The sequence below is a fragment of the Nerophis ophidion genome, linkage group LG01 (genome assembly GCF_033978795.1).
Source record: "Nerophis ophidion isolate RoL-2023_Sa linkage group LG01, RoL_Noph_v1.0, whole genome shotgun sequence".
Taxonomy (NCBI): Eukaryota; Metazoa; Chordata; class Actinopteri; order Syngnathiformes; family Syngnathidae; genus Nerophis; species Nerophis ophidion.
In genome coordinates, this window is record NC_084611.1 from 58,619,279 (window position 1) to 58,640,345 (window position 21,067).

Genomic DNA, 21,067 nt, shown 5'->3' on the forward strand with positions numbered 1-21,067 from the left:
CTAAATTTTGGGATTTTGCGCCAATGTGCATTTAACTGTGAATAAGTAGGTCCGAGTGTGTGCAAAGAAGAGTCCTGCTGCACTTACAAACCTTCACGAAAATATGTTTTTTCCCCCAAAAAATACTTTTAATGGCCGGCTGATGGCCGGTTCGGTGCCAACTATTTATGGCATTGGAAGAGACGATGATGTGCTGTGGGGCCCTATTGCAGTGAATCACACCTGAGCCATCATACATTAATCAAATCTTTATTGGATATGTGAAAGTAAACTGTGTGACAAAGAACATTTTACAACAATCAATCTGGCGATCTAGATATCTGGTCAGGACCCTCCTCACTCCTTTGCCTTCACCTTCATTGTTCATTCGTTTTTGGTGACTTTATATACTGCGGACTTAGACGTTGAGTCCACGACATACATGGTGGACAATAACTGATACAGTCTGTTTTGCCAGTCCAAAAGCATTCGCCGTTTTCCGTAGTCTTCCTTCGACGGCCAGGTAATACAAAGCACACGTTACCTTTTTAATCACATCCACGGGTGCCCGCATTCTCGTTGACTCTCCTTCAACAAATGGACAAAGTTTTTCAGTAAATAGAATCACAGCTAACCTCAACATTGGAAAGTTCTCTTGCCGGCTGAGAAGTCCTGTATCCGAAATAGCTGCAATCGCTTTTCCTTAAGGTATTCTTGTGAGATTTCCACAAGCGTCTGCACAGACAGAAGGAGAAACACAGCCATGTCTGTATGACTCGCCTCCATATTTCCAGCATACTTGCCAACCCTCCCGATTTTTCCGGGAGACTCATGGATTTCAGTGCCCCTCCCGAAAATCTCCCGGATCAACCTTTTCTCCCGAATTTCTCCCGATTTCCACCCGGACAAGATTATTGCCTTAAAGGCACTGCTTTTAGCGTCCTCTACAACCTGTCGTTACTTCCGCTTTTCCTCCATACAAACAGCATGTCGGCGCAGTCAGATAATGTCTGCGGCTTTTACACACACACACACACACACACACACACACACACACACACACACACACACACACACACACACACACACACACACACACACACACACACACACACACACACACACACACACACACACAAGTGAATGCAAGGCGTACTTGATCAACAGCCATACAGGTCACACCGTATAAACAACTTTAACACTGTTTCAAGTATGTGCCATACTGTGAATCCACACCAAACAAGAATGACACACATTTCGGGAGAACATCCGCACCGTAACACAACATAAACACAACAGAACAAATACTTAAAACCCCTTGCAGCACTAATTCTTCCGGTACGCTACAATATACACCCCCGCTAAAACCAAACCCCGCCCCCCCAACCCCGCCCACCTCAACTATGCCTACCCCCCTCACCCCCCAACCCCCAACCACATTCCCCCATCTCCCGAATTCAGAGGTCTCAAGGTTGGCAAATATGATTTCCAGTGATTATCCCCAAAATATGAAACCACTTTATTATGAAGCTGGCTGTGACACGGTGTTTCTGGCGTCACTTCCTCTCCGAACTCAGTTTGTAAACGATCAATGAGTCCATACAAAGCTAAGAGCCGGAGATTCAAGAAATACACGACGCACTTACCTGTGTAAGAAAATGTCCGAGAAGGGGGACCTTAAACGATGGTTTAATGTGGCTGAAACGGGGCTTAGGCTAAATAATTATTCGTTTTAGGGGTTATCCTTAAGCCTGGGGGCGGCGTGGCGCGGTTGGGAGAGTGACCGTGCTAGCAGCCTGAGGGTTTCTTGGTTTAATCCCCACCTTCTACCAACCTTGTCACGTCCATTGTGCCCTTGAGCAAGACACTTCACCCTTGGTCCTGATAGGTCATGGTCAGGGCCTTGCATGGCAGGTCCTGCCATCAGTGTGTGACTGTGTGTGTGAATGGGTGAATGTGGAAATAGTGTCAAAGCGCTTCGAGTACCTTGAAGGTAGAAAAGCCTTATACAAGTACAACTAATTTATATTTACATTTGCATATGTGTAGACATAGCCTCAAAAAAGTAGCGTCAGAATTACCACCCGTCTAAAAATCCACTGGCGGAAATGTAGATCGGTGGCTACGTATAACAGCGTTATTTTTTTCAGTAACGAGTAATCTAATTAATTACTTTTCCCATTGTTGCAACGCCATTGCCTTTATCGAAAATGTCACGTGGTGTGTTACTACAGTTTGGTTGAATGAAGCGCAATGTGTCAGGTTTTGGCCATACATCATCTGCACTGAGAGATCAAGGGTGGGGATGACAAAATTATTGGCGGTAGTGGAGAAATCCGCTGAAAAAGGGAAGTGATACACTTGTATCATCTTCCCTATCTCTGTCCCTCTGCTGTCAGTGTCATGCTCCGTGACCGACTCACACAATCCCTCTCGTCAGCCCTCGGTAAACCAGTGTCCACGAACATGTTGACATAAATGAAATCCTATCATATTTAATTTGATCCTGTAGATGGGTGAGACAAGTTCGGAAGATATCCAATCACATTTTTTCCTCGGTAACAGTAAAAGGGAACGTCAAACACAAATACAGATAGACCGGAGTAGATATTGAAAGAGGAAAAGAAAACACAGTTTTTGGTGTAATAATAGATGATAATATGAATTGCAAACCTCATGTAAAAAGTATGGAATATAAAGTAACAAGAAATATGTAAATAATTAATAAAGCAAAATATGTTCTACACCAAATATCACTTCATATTCTCTACTGCTCACTAGTGTGACCATATTTATTGTGTAGAAATATGGGGAAACAACTACAAATATGCGCTTCATTCACTAACGTTGTTAAAAAAAAAAGATCATTTACAAACGTAAAATAATACATAATTTTGGATATAGAGAACATACAAACACTTTTTTTATTAAATCACAATTATTGAAACTCAACGATTTGGTGGATTTGCAGACAGTTAAAATGGTGTACAAAGCCAACTATAACCTGCTGCCCAAGAATGTAAAACAATTCTTCTCAACAAAAAAGGAGAAATATAACCTTCGAGGCAAATCTATTTTAAAACATTTCTATTCATGTACAACATTTAGGACCTTTAGTATACCGTATTTTTCGGATTATAAATCGCTCCGGAGTATACTTCGCACAGGCCGAAAATGCATAATAAAGAAGGAAAAAACATATATACGTCGCACTGGAGTATAAGTCGCATTTTTGGGGAAATTTATTTGATAAAATCCAACACCAAGAATAGACATTTGAAAGGCAATTTAAAATAAATAAAGAATAGTGAACAATAGGCTGAATAAGGGTACGTTATATGACGCATAAATAACCAACTGAGAATGTGCCTGGTATGTTAACGTAACATATTATGGTAAGAGTCATTCAAATAACTATAACATATAGAACATGCTATATGTTTACCAAACAATCTGTCACTCCTAATCAATAAATCCGATGAAATCTTCTTCTTTGATGTCGCTTCTAAACAACTCTGCCAACTCCAAAGGTATGCGCCGCTTCCTCTTGTCGTTTTCTGCTGCATATTTCTCTACGTCCAGCTTGTAATCTGCAGTACACGATTTCATTTTCAGTCCAATTTTTGTTCTGCCCTCCTCAGTTTTTATAAATTACCGCCAACGATGAATTGATCCATTTTAATGGCTACGGCAGTAGCATATAGCATATAGCAATTAGCATTCCATGACCCACAATAAACTTCTGCTATGACCCTCCCCCGCCGAATTCTTATTGGTTGACGAGTGTGTGACGATTGCTTACATTTTCTTCGTTTTTTCCGCGAATGAGATAAATAATATTATTTGATATTGTGTCATTTGCAGTACATGATGTCCGTTTCGGTGCCATTTTTGTTCAGCCCTTCTCAGTTTTAAAAAGTTACCGCCAACGATGAAATGATCAATTTAAAAGCTACGGTAGTAGCATATAGCATATAGCAGTTGGCATTCCATGACCCACAATGCACTTCTGCCATGACCCTCCCTCGCTGAATTCCTTTTGGTTGACGTGTTTGTGACGATTGCTGACGTGTGTGTGACGATTGCTGATGTGTGTGTGACGATTGCTGACATTTTCTTCGTCTCTTCCGCGAATGATATAAATAATATTATTTGATTATTTTTTTTACGGTAATGTGTTAATAATTTCACGCATATTTCGCTCCACATTATATGTCGCACCGCCAGCCAAACTATGAAAAAAAATGTGACTTATAGTCCGAAAAATACGGTATATTAAATTATGGAATGGGGTAAAGAAGAACATCAAACAAACTACAAGTGTTCACAAAGTACAAAGAAGGAGAATTATGATAAACTTATTGAACCTTTAATAAAATATATGTATATAAAAAGTGGTAATCTCATTCATCTCCTAGGTGAACCATGAACCACGTAAATATTTATTAATGTATTTGTATATGTTTTTATGTCTAATGGTTATTTATGTATTTAATATTTCTTTACTTACCATTTGTATATTACTTTTGTAATATATTTACCAATGTATTTATTCACTGCTATGTTACAGAGAACAACAAATGGAATAAAACTGCCATGATATGAAAAGGGGTAGGATTAAAAAGAACTCTGCTTCTTCCTACTCTTTTTCGGACCGATGGAAAGCTGCAGCAGCCTGTCTGGAAGTGACAGACGAACAAAACAAACACACACAATCATGCTTATTTCATTTATACTTCCATTATTTACCTCTGTCAGGAAGTTATGTATTTGCTGGGGTTTATGTGTTTGTTAGTAACGTAACTCAAAAATTTATGGGCAGATTTTGATGGGAAAACTGATTAGATTTTGGGACTGATCAAGATCACCGTCTTGATTCAGTACCGTTTCAAAATAATTCTTTACAATTGGAAGATTCCGGGGGCTTTTTTTTAGTTGTTTTTGCAGTCAAAACATCCAACCAAATAATTACAGAAGCTCGGATAAATTATAGAAAAATATATTTGAACACAAAATTATAGATAGAAAATATGTACAAATGAGGTAAAACAATGTCAACAAACAGACATTATTTACTATCCCCTATTCTCCTGTTGTATCTGGATAAACTAAATGTGCACACAGTGGTTAGTTTACAGTAAGTTTCACTGTCAACATCCACTTATGTTAAGTAACGAGTCTGAGGGAATTTTAAATAAATTGAGTCCTGAACATTTTGCATTGGGTTTGTTATATTAGTCTACGACTAATCCCTTTGGCTTTCTTTTCAATCGTAGTGTACCTACATCCAGATCCCTCAGGTGGAGCATACCCATGCTGTCGTCCTCAGTAAACCAGCGTGGATGTGGGGGGCTGAAATGGGAGCCAATGACCAAGGAGTGTGTATTGGGAATGAGGCGGTCTGGACTCGGGAGGACGTTGCTCCTGGAGAGGCTTTATTAGGCATGGATCTGTTAAGGTAAGTTCCTGTTACACACCTAGAGAGGGTAGTATTTTGTGCAAGACCCTTTTGAGTGTGGGACGTGGAATTGAACGAGCACCTGTTGAACTGAAAAATTGTCACTCTACCAAACTATTCCTGAAATGGCAAGAGTGTTTTCTATTTGCATTGCGATTAAAAAAAATAAAAATACATATTTAAAAAAGTTAAAGTACCAATGATTGACACACACACTCTTGGTGTGGTGAAATTAGTCTCTGCATTTCACCCATCACCCTTGGTCACACCCTGGGAGGTGAGGGGAGCAGTGGGCAGCAGCGGTGCCGCGCCCGGGAATAATTTTTGGTGATTTAACCCCCAATTCCAACCCTTGATGCTGAGTGCCAAGCAGGAAAGTGCAAACTTAGCGTTTGTCATACAACAATCGAACCGCCACTTTTAGATTTAAGGAATAGTGCCGATTTTGATACTTTTATTAGTGCCGACCAAATACTGTCTGTAGGCTATTGCCATGTACCGTTTCACGTATAATCAAATTGTACCATTCGATACCTTTTGTTGCACATCTGGTTGCAGACTCGGTCGGCACAAGGCAGGGAAACAAGCACTCATAGCAGACTCAGCCTGACTGCCTCAAACAATATAATCATTTTACATGCCAACAAGTATGCCTGATAGAATATACTCGAAAGCCTCTACTTTTCAAAATGGGCTAGCTTGATGTCAATTTACTGTGCATTGGATATGCCATATACAAACCTCAAATTGTTACTTTTTAAGGTCAGGGCAAGTTTTGCCTTTAAGGAGGGCACCATGGCAAGTTGGAAGGGCACCAAGGCAAACATTATTTTCTTTTAAAGGTGAACATAATCACCAAACCTATGCAAGCGTCAATATATACCTTGATGTTGCAGAAAAAAGACCATATATTTTTTTAACCGATTTCCAAACTCTAAATGGGTGAATTTTGGCAAATTAAACGCCTTTCTGTTTATCGGTCTTTTAGCGATGACGTCAGAACGTGACTTCACCGAGGTAACACACCCGCCATATTCATTTTCACATTACAAACACCGGGTCTCAGCTCTGTTATTTTCCATTTTTTCGACTATTTTTTGGAACCTTGGAGACATCATGCCTCGTCGGTGTGTTGTCGGAGGGTGTAACAACACTAACAGGGAGGGATTCAAGTTGCACCACTGGCAAGAAATCTGCCGCCAGACCCCCATTGAATGTACCAAAGTATCTTCACATTTGAACGGCGATGCTAAGACAGACATGGCACAGAGATGTATGGATAACCTGCAGATGCATTTGCAACGATTAAGTCAACAAAATCACAATGGTGAGTTTTGTTGATGTTGTTGACTTATGTGCTAATCAGACATATTTGGTCACAGCATGACTGCCAGCTAATCGATGCTAACATGCTACGCTACTCGATGCTAACATGCTATTTACGCTAGCTGTATGTACATTTAAAACTAGATACCCACATTTGAAGCAAAACAAACACTTAGCAATCGACGGATTTAAGTTGCTCCAGTGTCACAAGATGCGAAAGTCGTGATCGTTTGGTCTGCACATTTTACCGGCGATGCTAATAAGGCAGCCATGCTATGGGCCACTTCATTAGGTACACCCACGCTATGGCCAAAAAGCGTCAATAGCTATTCGCTCAATAGCTTCAATTTCTTCTTCAATTTCGTTTTCGCTATCTGCCTCCATACTCCGACCATCCGTTTCAATACATGCGTAATCTGTTGAATCGCTTAAGCCGCTGAAATCCGAGTCTGAATCCAAGCTAATGTCGCTATATCTTGCTGTGGTAACTGCCATGTTGTTTGTATTGGCAGCCCTGTATGACGTCACAGGGAAATGGATAGTGGTTTCAAAGATAGCGAAAATAAGGCACTTTAAAGCTTTATTTAGGGATATTCCGGGACCGGTAAAATTTTGAAAAAAACTTAAAAAAATACAACAAGCCACTGGGAACTGATTTTTATTGTTTTTAAACCTTTTGAAATTGTGATAATGTTCCCCTTTAAGGCAGAGGCTCCAAAGCATGCATGCATGCATATACTTATACATTTTTTAAAATTCATTATTAATATACATGTTTTGTCATTTCATGATGCCGCTATCTCTATTTTTACATTTTGATGAAGGGAGGTATTTAAAAAAAAAATGTTTTAAGTTATGTATATTTATATGTACAATATATGTAGATGCTGTATCGGGACAGATCCATAAAGAGTTTGAGCAGAAATAAATTAACTATACACAATAACAAATTAACAAAATGCTGTGTCACATGAATGTTTTTTTTTACTTTTGTGACATTGTGTTTACTTTTTGATATTAAAATAAAACACAAATCAGTTTGACTGATGAACATGGAGTCTTATAAACAAGCTTTGTTCTTCTCTTGGTTCAGTACAACAGTTTGGCCAATAAAAATTCATCTTCACAGCCTGCGTTCAGTTCGATGAGATGACACAAGATTTTAGCTAGTATTGATGTTATTTGAACACTGATAAATAAAGGAGTGAACAGTTAAATAAACGAGTGAACATCCCAGTCAACAAAGGATGTCTGAAGCAAGGCCCGGAAAGTTTCAAAAGTATTTTTAAAATTTTTGTTTTAATCAGCGCTAAGTCTTGATACAACTGTAAGTGCGTACATTTTTAAATCCAGGAAACATTCCCTTTGATGGGAAAAAAAAAGAGCATTTCTATCAGCACAAAGTGTGCCATGCAAACCCAAAAATAAAATTTTGAAAATGAAGACTGCATTTCGTACAATTGGGTACATTTGTAAACTATATTTTACATTTAGATTGTTTGAAGCATTTTACTTGTTCTTAGCTGATTCACCCTACAATCGTAAATGTATTATAAACAGGTATCTAGTAAAGCGATAATTATGAAAATCAATATATATATATATATGTATATATATATATATATATATATATATATATATATATATATATACATATATATATATATATATATATGTATATATATATATATATATATATATATAAATATATATATTTGTGTATGTGTATATGTATGTATGTGTATATATATATATATGTATATCGCTCTCTCTCTCTTCATATATATATATATATATATATATATATATATATACATATGTATGTCTGTGTATGTTAATTTAAAATAAATAATACTAACTTATGAATGAAATAATTTGACATTTGCAATAACCATTGTTATTTTAATAACAATGCAATAGCAATGCAATAACACGCACCCGACGGCACATTAAACGTTAAAAAATATACAGAACAACTAAAAAAAAAAAAAAAGACTTACTACCCTCATTTTACAAAAATCTACATTAGCTTTGGACCAACGATCACAGAGAATTCGTGACTTTTGTGTGAAGAATGTCAACTGTGGCGACTGTATTTGTAATCACTATGTATTGATTGATTGATTGATTGATTGATTGATTGATACTTTTATTAGTAGATTGCACAGTTTACTACATATTCCGTACAATTGACCACTAAATGGTAATACCCGAATAAGTTTTTCAACTTGTTAAAATCGGGGTCTACATTAATCAATTCATGGTACAAATATATACTATCAGCATTGAATTATTTACGTTATTTACAATCCGGGTGGTGGGATGAGGAGCTTTGGTTGATATCAGTTCTTCAGTCTTCAACAATTGCATCAACAGAGAAATGGACATTGAAACAGTGTAGGTCTTACTTGGCATGATATGTACAGGGAGCAGAGAACATGGTGAGTTCAGATAGCATAAGACCAAGTAAATACATTAGAAGTACATTTGATTATTTACATTAGGTTATTTATAATCCGGGGAGATGGGATGTGAATGGAGGAGGGTATTAGTAAGGGGTGGAAGTTGCCTGGAGGTGTTGTTTTAGAGCGGTTTTGAAGGAATATAGAGTGGCACTTACTTTTACACCAGTTGGGAGTGCATTCCACATTGATGTGGCATAAAAAGAGAATGAGTTAAGACCTTTGTTAGATCGGAATCTGGGTTTAACGTGGTTTGTGGAGCTACCCCTGGTGTTGTGGTTATGGCGGTCATTTACATTAAGGAAGTAGTTTCACATGTACTTCGGTATCAGGGAGGTGTAGCGGATTTTATAGACTAGGCTCAGTGCAAGTTGTTTTACTCTGTCCTTCACCCTGAGCCAGCCCACTTTGGAGAAGTTGGTTGGAGTGAGGTGTGATTTGGGGTGGAGGTCTAAAAGTAACCGGACTAGGTTATTATGGGATTTTATGAGTCTAGATTTGAGGGTTTTGGAGGTGCTGGGGTACCAGGAGGTGCAAGCGTAATCGAAAAAGGTGTATCAGGTGTATCACTCATGATGTATTATTCTAAATGATCCTTTTTTTGTGACATGCAAAATGAATAGGTGTATTTTTGTATTTATCCATCCATCCATTTTCTAATGCTTGTCCCATTCGGGGTCGCGGGGGGTGGCTGGAGCCTATCTCATCTGCATTCGGGCGGAAGACGGCGTACACCTTGGACAAGTCGCCACCTCATTGCAGTATTTTTGTATTTATTTCTCCATAATTCTGCACAATAACTCGGATATGGTAACACTGGCGAGCAGTAGAGAATATAGAGTGATTCGTGGTCCAGAACATACAGTACAGGCCAAAAGTTTGGACAGACATTCTGATTCAATGCATTTTCTTTATTTTCGTGACTATTTACATTGTAGATTGTCACTGCAGGCATCAAAACTATGAATGAACACATGTTAGGTTACGGACTTAACAAAAAAAGTTGAAATAACTAAAAACATGTTTTATATTCGAGGACAGCACGGTGAAACAGGGGTTAGTGCATGTGCCTCACAATACGAAGGTCCTGAGTAGTCCTGGGTTCAATCCCAGGCTTGGGATCTTTATGTGTGGAGTTTGCATGTTCTCCCCATGACTGCGTGGGTTCCCTCCGGGTACTACAGCTTCCTCCCACCTCCAAAAACATGCACCTGGGGATAGGTTGATTGGCAACACTAAATTTGCCCTAGTGTGTGAATGTGAGTGTGTATGTTGTCTGTCTATCTGTGTTGGCCCTGTGTTTAGGTGGCGACTTGTCCAGGGTGTACCCGTCTTCCGCCCAAATGCAGCTGAGATAGGCTCCAGCGACCCCGAACGGGAGAAGCGGTAGAAAATGGATGAATGTTTTATATTTTAGTTTCTTCAAAATAGCCACTCTTTGCTCTGATTACTTTTTTGCCCAATCTTGACATTCTCCCGATGATCTTCAAGAGGTAGTCCCCTGAAATGGTTTTCCTTTCACAGGTGTGCTTGAAACTGATTGAGAGAATCTAAAGAGTGTGCAAAGCAGTAATCAGAGCAAAGGGTGGCTATTTTGAAGAAACTACAATACAAAACATGTTTTCAGTTATATCACCTTTTTTGTTAAACACATAACTCCACATGTGTTCATTCATAGTTTTGATGCCTTTAGTGACAATCTACGATGTAAATAGTCATTAAAATAAAGAGAACGCATTGAATCAGGGGAAAGTGTCCAATCTTTTGGCCTGTACTGTATATTGTTTTATTCATTGACATATTTCTTGCCGCTTTATGTTATATGTTTTTATTAGATTATCAGTTCACTTTCTCATCTATTATGACACCCAAAATTTGGTTTATTTAACTTTTTCACTGTCCACCTATTTGTATTTTTGTTTGAGTTTCTCTTCTGCTGCTACCGAAATGCATCATTTTAGTTTTATTGAGATTAAAAGATAGTCTGTTATTGTTAACCCATCTCTTTAATTTGTGCATTTGTGTGTTTTCTCGAGAACAAAATGCAGACATCGTGTCATGTGTTTACCTCACACAAGACGCTGTAATTGGTGGCTCTCCTGGGTTGATGGCAAACCTTCACTTCCCATACTTGTCTTCATTTCGGGTTGTAGGGAAAGAGATGTAAAATCTTTCCACAGTTTTCGCGGTTGGTGCAGCCTCCAGCCGCAAACACATAGGATCAGTTTAAAGATAGTAGCCCTGTAGTCACGTGAGTGCCTTGAGTAGATGGCCTGAAAAAGGCCATCTACTCTCCTAATACACTCTCCTAATACTCTCCTAATACACGACTCCGCCCAGGTACAGTATATAGAGCCACATACTGTACAGAGTAGGAACAAGAAGCTATGTTTATGAGGGAAGGTGAACAATGACCGGTAGCGTCTAATCTTTTTTGTGGCAAACAGCACACATAAGGGACGGCGTGGCGCAGTGGGAGAGTGGCCGTGCGCAACCCCAGGGGCCCTGGTTCAAATCCCACCTAGTACCAACCTCGTCACGTCCGTTGTGTCCTGAGCAAGACACTTCACCCTTGCTCCTGATGGGTGCTAGTTGGCGCCTTGCATGGCAGCTCCCTCCATCAGTGTGTGAATGTGTGTGTGAATGGGTAAATGTGGAAGTAGTGTCAAAGCGCTTTGAGTACCTTGAAGGTAGAAAAGCGCTATACAAGTACAACCCATTTATAAAGCAAATAACAAATATAATTTTGGCCCCTCAGGCTGGGACTTGAGCGTGGTGGTAGTGCCTGGGCGGCGCTCACTGCCATCACTGACTTGCTGGAGCAGCATGGTCAAGGAGGTCCGTGCAGGGAGGATCCAAAACCCTTTAGCTATCACAACACCTTCCTTCTGGTGGACCGGAAAGAGGCCTGGGTGCTGGAAACTGCTGGAAGACTGTGGGTCGCCCAGAAAATCTCAGGTGAGGAATTAGATTGCAGGATGAAGTATCTGTCAGTGTCATGATCCAAGGCCCGGATCATGTTTTGGTATTTTCGGTTAGTTTTGGACTCCCTCAGTTCCTGTTTTGTGCACCCTTGAGTTTGTTTTAGTTACGATGGTTGCTTATTATTTTCACCTGCCTCTGATTGGGGTTCGGGACGCTCACCTGTTGCCCAAGCACTAATCAGAGGCATTATTTAAGCCTGCCTTTGCCGGTCAGTCAGCCTGGCTTCTTTGTTTGCTTCATGCACCTTTTACCTGAGTATTGCTTGTCTTTAGTTTATGCAAAGTGGTAGACTTAGCTTCAAGTGCGATCAGCACATTTTTCCGTCGGCTTGTTTTCTGTTATTTGTACCTCTTAGATTTTTCAAGAATAAATCATGCTCCTACCTGCACGTCCTGTCTGGAGTGGTATTTTCGAGGGTAATCACTAATCACAAATACGCTGTTGAATGGCTGTGCGCACACACACATAGACACACATGCACAAATAAACACATTACAACGAGTTATTTGCTGCACAGCAGAGCATTGAATGTGACGTAACAATAAGTTTTTGTACCATAATAACACTTTGTTGTGTATTGATTTAATCACGCAATAACAGACTGGACAACAACACATAACTTTAACGACTTCAACTTAAACCCCGCCCAGTGTAAACAAACGGAGGACATTCAGTTGATAGAAAGTTGCGATACCCAATCAGATCACGAGTTGTTGATAGTAGCCCATCTAGGTAGCCTTACGTTAAACGTGACTGTAATTAGATACTTGTCACTCCCAAGTGAGTATACAATCACAAGTTGTGATTTACGAAAACTGGAAATGGCACCATAGTCTAGCAGAGAAATCACCGGTATGCAGTTTTTTAACCCACAAGAAAGGAGAGCAAAACGTTGATTATGCGGCAGATATATATTTGCAAGGCCATTTTCAAGAAGGACATTTAAAGAGAAACTACATCTTGTGGGACGAGGTAGGCCGATCCTGCAAGCTAGCAAAGCTATTCCGGCGGGGAAATGGTTTGCCCCCCACTTCCACTCGAATCAACCAACTACGAGCGGTACTACTTAATAAAGCGTCACAAATTGTGAGTTAATACATTTTTTTTCCTTTATTTTTTCACGGTTAATATGTTTTGGACATTTATTTTTTGGACAATACCACGTAAGAATATGTTTTAATTGCTGATGCGAGTTTATTGATCTTTAAATGCGCCAAAATTATCCCATTTTGTACAATGTTGAGGCGATTCAATACACAGTAGTGTATCTGTGTAGTATTTCTCCAGCCATGGTCATGTGGTGACATAAGTTATGGTATTTTCAAAGGTATTTATTGAAGGCGGACTAAGCAGGACATCACTGAAGACCAATGTGGAAAACGCACGGCCAACCACTGGATTTAGATAGATAGATAGATAGATAGATAGATAGATAGTACATTATTGATTCCTTCATGTGTTATTCTAAATTACGGTATATAAACATGTGTGCACACACATTTATGAGAGCGCATTTCTTTTTTTACATCCCAATTAACGTGGACTTGAGGGCACACGTTAGAGTGCAGCTTGCCACTGCCTTCCCACGCCCCCATTGAAATACACACATCATGTTAAAATTAGCCATCCGCCTTAGATCCCACACTGTGCAGAGTAAAAGCTGCTTCTTGCTGAAGTGAAGAAAACCGCACACAGTCAGAAATAAGTGGTACCACATCAGGAGGAATGTGAAGAAGAAGATGGATGTGGCCAAAGCAGGCGAGGGGACCGTCGATTTAGTAGTTATTATACGTAAAACCTTCAAAGAGGTGGGAACACTTGTGGGTGACTCTGATTAGCCCCAAGATAAATACAATTTGTTTAATTTACAACAAAATGTGTTCATACAGTAGCCTGCTCACCGCAAGGTTAGCGTTTAATGTGAAAATGATGTAATATTTGGTTTGAAATCTTTTACATTTAAAAGAATACGAAAGACTTTGATTCTTGTTGGTTTACTCAATTTATTATTACAACTCGGGATTGGTACTTGGGCTAACACCACATGACACAAAGTCGGACCATTCCTCCACGATCACCGGTGCCATTTATGTGCCGCAATCACCCGCCCGACTGGCCAAGCTGTGCTGGAGCCACAACAACACATTGTGACAGCAATAGGTAGCAGAACGTTGCCTAAATAAATTAATATACATCCTCACAAATAGTGTATGAGTATGAATATGAAGCATTAAATGTTTTGGCAATAATGTAAATTTTGTGTCTTTGCCTTGATCTTTTACATCGTTAAAACCAAAAACATCTTCTGTGTGTCGCCAAAGTATCCACAGCATGTAAAAATGTGCTTACGTCAGCTATGAAGTTGGTGTGAGGCACCGCACATTTCCACACTCAGTCCACTCTTGATACATCTTACCTTTGCCGTGAAAAAGTCCTTCCGCATGGTTTTTGTGCGTATGCACGCTTAATACATGGGGCCTCAGGACTTGATGAGGTGGTCAACATAGACGGGTTGTCAACTTAAAGGGGTCATGTTATGATTTTTTTTTCTACATTTAAAACACTTCCTTTTGGCCTGCATAACATATAATGAGGGTTATTTGGTAAAATTTTACATAGATTGTTTTACACACCATCTTTAAGCCACTTTCAGGATGCGCTGTTTTATAGGTGGTCTTTTACACGTCTTCTCCCCGCAAGCCATGTTGTAGATTTTAGCAATTTCATATTGAGTTTACTGACAGATATAAGTTAGAACTACCGTATTTCTTTGAATTGCCGCCGGGGCGCTAATTAATTTAAAACCTCTTCTCACTCCTGCGCTTACCAAAGGCATGCGGTAAAGGTAAGCATTCGCAAATTATTTTAAAACCTCTTCTCACTCCGGCACTTACCAAAGGCATGCAGTAAAAATTGTAGTGTGACGTAAGGATACAATCATGTAAAGCACATTTAATTAAAAAAAAACATTATTATGGTCTTACCTTTACTTATAAATGAAGTCCATGCCAGCTCCTTCTGATCAAAAGCATCGATAACTTGTTTAAAGACGTCTTCCTTATCTTTCTTCAGTTTTAAACGTCTCTCTGTCTCGATGGAGATCTTCCTTTATTACCTCCTGCTTCGATTGAAAGTCCTGTTTAGAAAACTGCTATCAGACCGCTGCTATCATTTAGCTCGGCTCTTCAAGAGCGGGCGACGACAGAATTATCCTCGGACGACTCCCCCTTCCGTTCTGCTCCGTGGGTGATCTCTTTATCCCACCCCTGCCACCATGAAGTGTTATTGTATAAATAATACACTGGATATTTAGGACTGGAACATGCTTTATTTCAGCCCGGTTGTTTACATAGCCAGCATAGGAGTGTTACATCCTAAAACGTCCGTCGTGCTTACTGCTTATGGCAGTCCATCGATGTCGATGATGACGTTGCTCCAAACGAAGTATTGGATTGGTTATTGTTGTGCTGTTCGCCTGTGCATAGCCAGGTGGCTGCTCAGGCTTATGCGTGATCCACAGACTTTGTCACAGGAGGGGCAGGGGAAGGCAGCGGTGATGGTCGCTGGTGCTGTGGCACGTTGGTGTCTTTGTGCACGCCGCTGTGCTCTCCGCTCTGTGAACTTCTCCTGAAGATGAGTGATTCCCGGGTGGCAGGTAGAGGTCCAGGTCTGGCGGTCAACAGCCAGGGACTCCAGTGCTGGTGGTTTGATGTCACACTTTTTCAGGAGAGTTTTAATGTGGTCCTAGTACCGTTTTTTCTGGCCCCCGGCAGACCTTTGGCCGACTGAAAGCTGGCCAACAATATTTGACGGGGTAGGCGGTGGGCTGGCATACGGATCACATGTCCGACCCATCTTCAATCAATCAATCAATTTTTACTTATATAGCCTTAAATCACTAGTGTCTCAAAGGGCTGCGCAAACCACAACACAAACCACTACGACATCCTCGGTAGGCCCACATAAGGGCAAGGAAAACTCACACCCAGTGGGACGTCGGTGACAATGATGACTATGAGAACATTGGAGAGGAGGAAAGCAATGGATTTCGAGCGGGTCTAACATGATACTGTGAAAGTTCAATCCATAATGGATCCACACAGTCGCGAGAGTCCAGTCCAAAGAGGATCCAACACAGCAGCGAGAGTGTCGTTCACAGCGTAGCCTGCAGGAAAACATCCCAAGCGGACGCGGATCAGCAGCGCAGAGATGTCCCCAGCCGATACACAGGCAAGCAGTACATGGCCACCGGATCGGACGGACCCCCTCCACAAGGGAGAGTGGGACATAGGAGAAAAAAGAAAAGAAACGGCAGATCAACTGGTCTAAAAAGGGAGTCTATTTAAAGGCTAGAGTATACTAGAGTATACAAATGAGTTTTAAGGTCTTAGGTGTTTTTGGCCAAGGATTGCTGTGATGCTGGGTGTGTTGGTCCGGTCATAAATTTCAGTGTAGGGCACCCTGTCTTCCCAGGTCAGACCTAGGATCCTTTGGAGGCAGCGGACGTGGAAGGCCTCGAGACTCTGGATGTGCCTCTGGTAGGGTGTCCAGGTTTCGGAACTATAGAGCAGCGTGGAGAGGCAGACTGCCTTATACACGGCTGTCTTGGTGGAGATGGTTAGATTCCTGTTCAGGAAAACCCTGGACCGTAGCCTTCCAAAGGCAGCAGAGGCCAGGCCAATACGAGCCTGGACGTCATCGTCAATGGTGCAGGTTGGCGACAGGGTTCTACCTAGGTAGGTGAAGTGGGGGACGGTGGCTAATGGGTGCCCATCAAGGGTGAAGATTGGCGTGTTTGGCTGGGGAGTAAACTCCTGCACGAGTATTTGTGTTTTCTTGGTGTTTATCTGAAGACCAATGGCACTGTAGATGGAGGCTACCACATTCAGTGCGCGCTGGAGAGACTGGTGAGTGTGCAAGTACAGCGCAGTCATCTGCATACTGTAGTTCCAGAATATGCTAGGTGGTGAGTTTAGTGCTGGCTTGGAGGCGACGGATGTTAAAAAGGTTACCATCCAGCCGGTATTGTATCTGAATCCCATCTGTGGGGTCCAGGTGTTTATGGGACAGGAGGGTGACAGTGGAAATGAACATGTTGAATATGGTTGGGGCAAGGACACACCCTTGCTTGACCCCCACATCCACACTGAAAAATGGGGATTGTTGGCCGCCGTTGCTCACACAGGCCTGCATGCCATCATGTAACTGTCGCAGTAGGTTGCAGAACTTTGCTGGTACACCTAGTTTTCCAAGTACTTCCCACAGCAAGTCCCGGTTTACTGTATCGAAGGCCTTGGACAGGTCAATGAATGCCATGTACAAGTCTTTGCGGTGTTCTCTGCATTGTTCCTGTACCTGTCTGGCAACAAAGATCATGTCTGCGGTGCTCCGATCACGTCTAAAGCCGCATTGAGATTCGGGCAGGATGTTTTCGGTTACATGAGTTGCTACTCGATGTAACATGATCCTTGCTAGCACCTTCCCAGCTGCGGATAGTAGGGAGATACCTCTGCTGTTGCCGCAGTCTGCTTTGTCGCCTTTGCGCTTATAGATTGTTATGATGTTAGCATTCTTCCAATCTTGCGGGATGACTTCAGACGACCAGATTGTGAATTGTGAATTATATTTATATAGCGCTTTTCTCTAGTGACTCAAAGCGCTTTACATAGTGATACCCAATATCTAAGTTACATGGCAGTGATCAGCTGGTGCATTCTGCGGTGCAGGAGATATCCACCATGTTTCAAGATTTCTCCCGGGATCTCGTCAAGGCCTGGGCTCTTGTTGTTTTTTAGACCCTTGATGGCCTTGAGTACCTCTGAGAAGCTGGGAGAGGAGTCAAGCGAGTCTACAAGGGGAAGGCATGGGAGGTCAGAGAGTATGTCTGTCTGTACAGGATTTGTGGTGTTCAGCAGTACCCTGAAGTGCTCAACCCATCTGTCCAGGATCTGTTGTTTGTCCTTGTAGAGAGTGGTGCCGTCAGCTGATCTAACTGGGGTGATGTTCTTCTTCTGTGGGCCATAGATGGACTTGATGGAGTCATAGAAGGCATGAGAGTTGTTGGTGTCTGCGTGATGTTGTATTTCACGGGCCTTCGGTGTCCACCAGTCATTCTCCATGGCTCTGAGGGTGCGCTGGGTTTCACTTCTGAGGCGGATGAGCTGAGCCTTCAGGACGGTGGATTGAGGGTTTGATATGTGAGCTGCAAGGGCCTTGTGTTTTGCCTGAAGCAGGTCATAGATTCCTGGCGCACTATTGTCAAACCAGTCTTGATGTCGCCTTCTGGTGTACCCTATAGACTCCACGGCCGCCTGGTGGAGGGCAGTGCGTAGGGTGCTCCAGGTAGGTTTAGTGTCCAGATCTTGTGGCACTTCAGGAATCTTGAACAGCTGATCTGCTACCTTTTTCCTGAGCTGGTTGACGCAGTGCGTGGATTTCAGTGCATCGCAGTTGAACCTCTTGGAAGGTGGTGTTTTTCTCTGTTGAGGACATATTTCTAAGTCAATCTTTGTTCTGATCAGACGGTGGTCAGTCCAACAGTCAGCTCCACGCATGGCTCTAGTGATGCGCACCTCCTTCCTGTCCGCGTGGCGGGTGATGATGTAATCTAGGAGATGCCAGTGTTTAGAGCGAGGGTGTTGCCAGGATGTTTTGTACTTGTTTTTCAGTTGGAACAAGGTGTTTGTGATGACCAGTTAATGCTCAGAACATAGAGTGAGAAGACGGAGACCATTGTTGTTGAGCTTGCCAACACCGTGCCGACCCATCACTTCCCTCCACAGTACACTGCCCGAGCCCACTCTTGCGTTAAAACCCCCTAGAAGGATGAGCTTGTCAGTGAGTGGTGTTTTACTGATGACGGAGTGCAGGGAGGAATAGAACTCTTCCTTGCATTAAGGGTCGGCAATCAGTGTTGGGGCATAGGCGCTGATGAGGGTGCGGTAACGGTTATTGGTGAGGGGAATCCTCCAGGTCATCAACCTTTCGCTAATGCCAACTGCAGATTCGGGAAGCTTCTGAAGTAGGGGGGTCTGCACAGCGAAGCCTACACCATGGAGGCGACGGGAGCCTTCCGGAAGCCCTTTCCAGAAGAAAGTGTATCCTTCTCCCACTTCGGCTATGGAGTCCACCCCATGGAAGCGGGTCTCGCTGAGGGCCGCAATGTCGATGTTATACCTCTTCAGTTTGTGCGCCACCAACGCTGTCATATCCGTCCCAGCACATATCACGTCACTCATTGTCACTTCTTCTGCAGCCGAGGAGTCGCAAGAAGGATTACTAGTGCCCTCTATCACCAGGAGGCGGGAGTCATTTAATGACTCATATTTGACACACGCAGCTATGGTATATTAATAAAACATAGCTGCTTACTGTTCTTTTTAGCATACCCTTTATGCGATTTCAAATTGCCGGTATTGAAATCGGCCTCCTCCATTTTGATAATGATGACAGGGGAAGTGTCAATCGTGGCGTCACGAGTTTGACCCGGCGGTAAAACTAAGCATGCGCTAATTATTTTGCGAAGCGAGTTTGACCCGGCAGTAATTCAAGGCAGGCGCATACTATATGCCCAGCGGCAATTCAAGGAAATATGGTATACACCTCTTTGTATTAGAAATGACAACAGCGGAGGATGCATGTTCATGTACGAGCCAGTCCGGCCCACAACAAGAGAATAGAGAAAAAGAAGGAACTTATTGACATATGATGTGTATTTCTGGTCTTGTCATCCTCGTCCGGACAGAAGGGTGACACAGCAGTGCGGCTGGATCAAAAAAGATGTTGGAGACGCTTTACTGAACCAAAAGTTGCTTTATTACAAGCGAGCGTCATTATACAGGACTGCAGTTCCTGGAGGAGGTCAGGTCAAGAAAATTAATTACTCCTAACTTGGAGAAGCCAAACCATCAGTTTTATATTCCACCTTCCTTTCTCTCTGTGTGTGCTAAGTCAGGAGAGTGCATCCTAAGCATAAAAGGAGAAGTTTGTGTCTAAGTGTCTGAAAAACAACTGCTAAGTCATAACATAAATGTTGGCGTTGGGCTTAACATGTAGTCTCTTCTTAAGGATAGGGCTATCACTTTTGCATTCCAAAGTCCCAATTAGGGCCTCTTTCCTACAAGAAGTGATCCAATCCACCTGCAAATATCAAACTAAGACGCCTTATCTTATTATTTGCTCAAACTGAAACACCACTATTTAATTCACCTTTGTGGTTTTCCTTGTCCAAGATGATTATAAACATTCGCCATATGCAAAACATAATATGAGTTAATTTATTCACTTCACTACATTGTCGGACTCCAATTGCAGACTCAAGCAACGATCTTCAGGTAAAACTTTACCATGTCTAGAGGTATTTGCTAACGTCAATAATGAGAAAAACATCGCAAATAGGTTAAATACCAAACAGCTCGTTTGCACGGAATATTAAGTAATGCAAGATTGATTTATAGATATCTCCACCATGCCTCCATTGTTTAATTTCTAATTTTTGGGACTCATGCAGATCTGAAATACACAAAAACAACTACCAATATGTAAGAAAAGTTGGTTTTACATAAATTAATTAAAGTCGAAAATGTAGGTGCAGACACTCTGTTGTAAAACTGAAAGCCCCTTTCTCTTCTCAGAGGGCGTCAAGAACATCTCTAATCAGTTGACCATTAGCACTGAGATCTCAGCTGAGCATCCGGAGCTGCGGAGCGTGGCCCAGATTCAAGGCTGGTGGGACGGTGAGGTGGAGTTTAACTTCTCTCAAGTGTTCAGCCCTGAAAAGCCACCCGCCAGGATGGAGATAGCCAAACAGCGCTACAAGGGGGGCACACAGCTCCTGCAAGAACATGATGGTGAGGTT

At 41.8% G+C, this 21,067-nt stretch overlaps 1 protein-coding gene across 4 annotated transcripts in view; it reads left to right on the top strand.

Annotated features, from left to right (window-relative positions):
* The window catches only part of scrn2 (secernin 2), a 66,039-nt gene that overhangs the window by 17,643 nt on the left and 27,329 nt on the right, over positions 1–21,067 (top strand). For all 4 annotated transcript variants that reach the window (XM_061908194.1, XM_061908205.1, XM_061908224.1 and 1 more), the window contains 3 exons: positions 5,256–5,437; positions 11,984–12,183; positions 20,844–21,059. In XM_061908194.1, the coding sequence (XP_061764178.1) occupies positions 5,256–5,437; positions 11,984–12,183; positions 20,844–21,059 (598 nt within the window). The remainder of the gene's footprint in view (positions 1–5,255; positions 5,438–11,983; positions 12,184–20,843; positions 21,060–21,067) is intronic.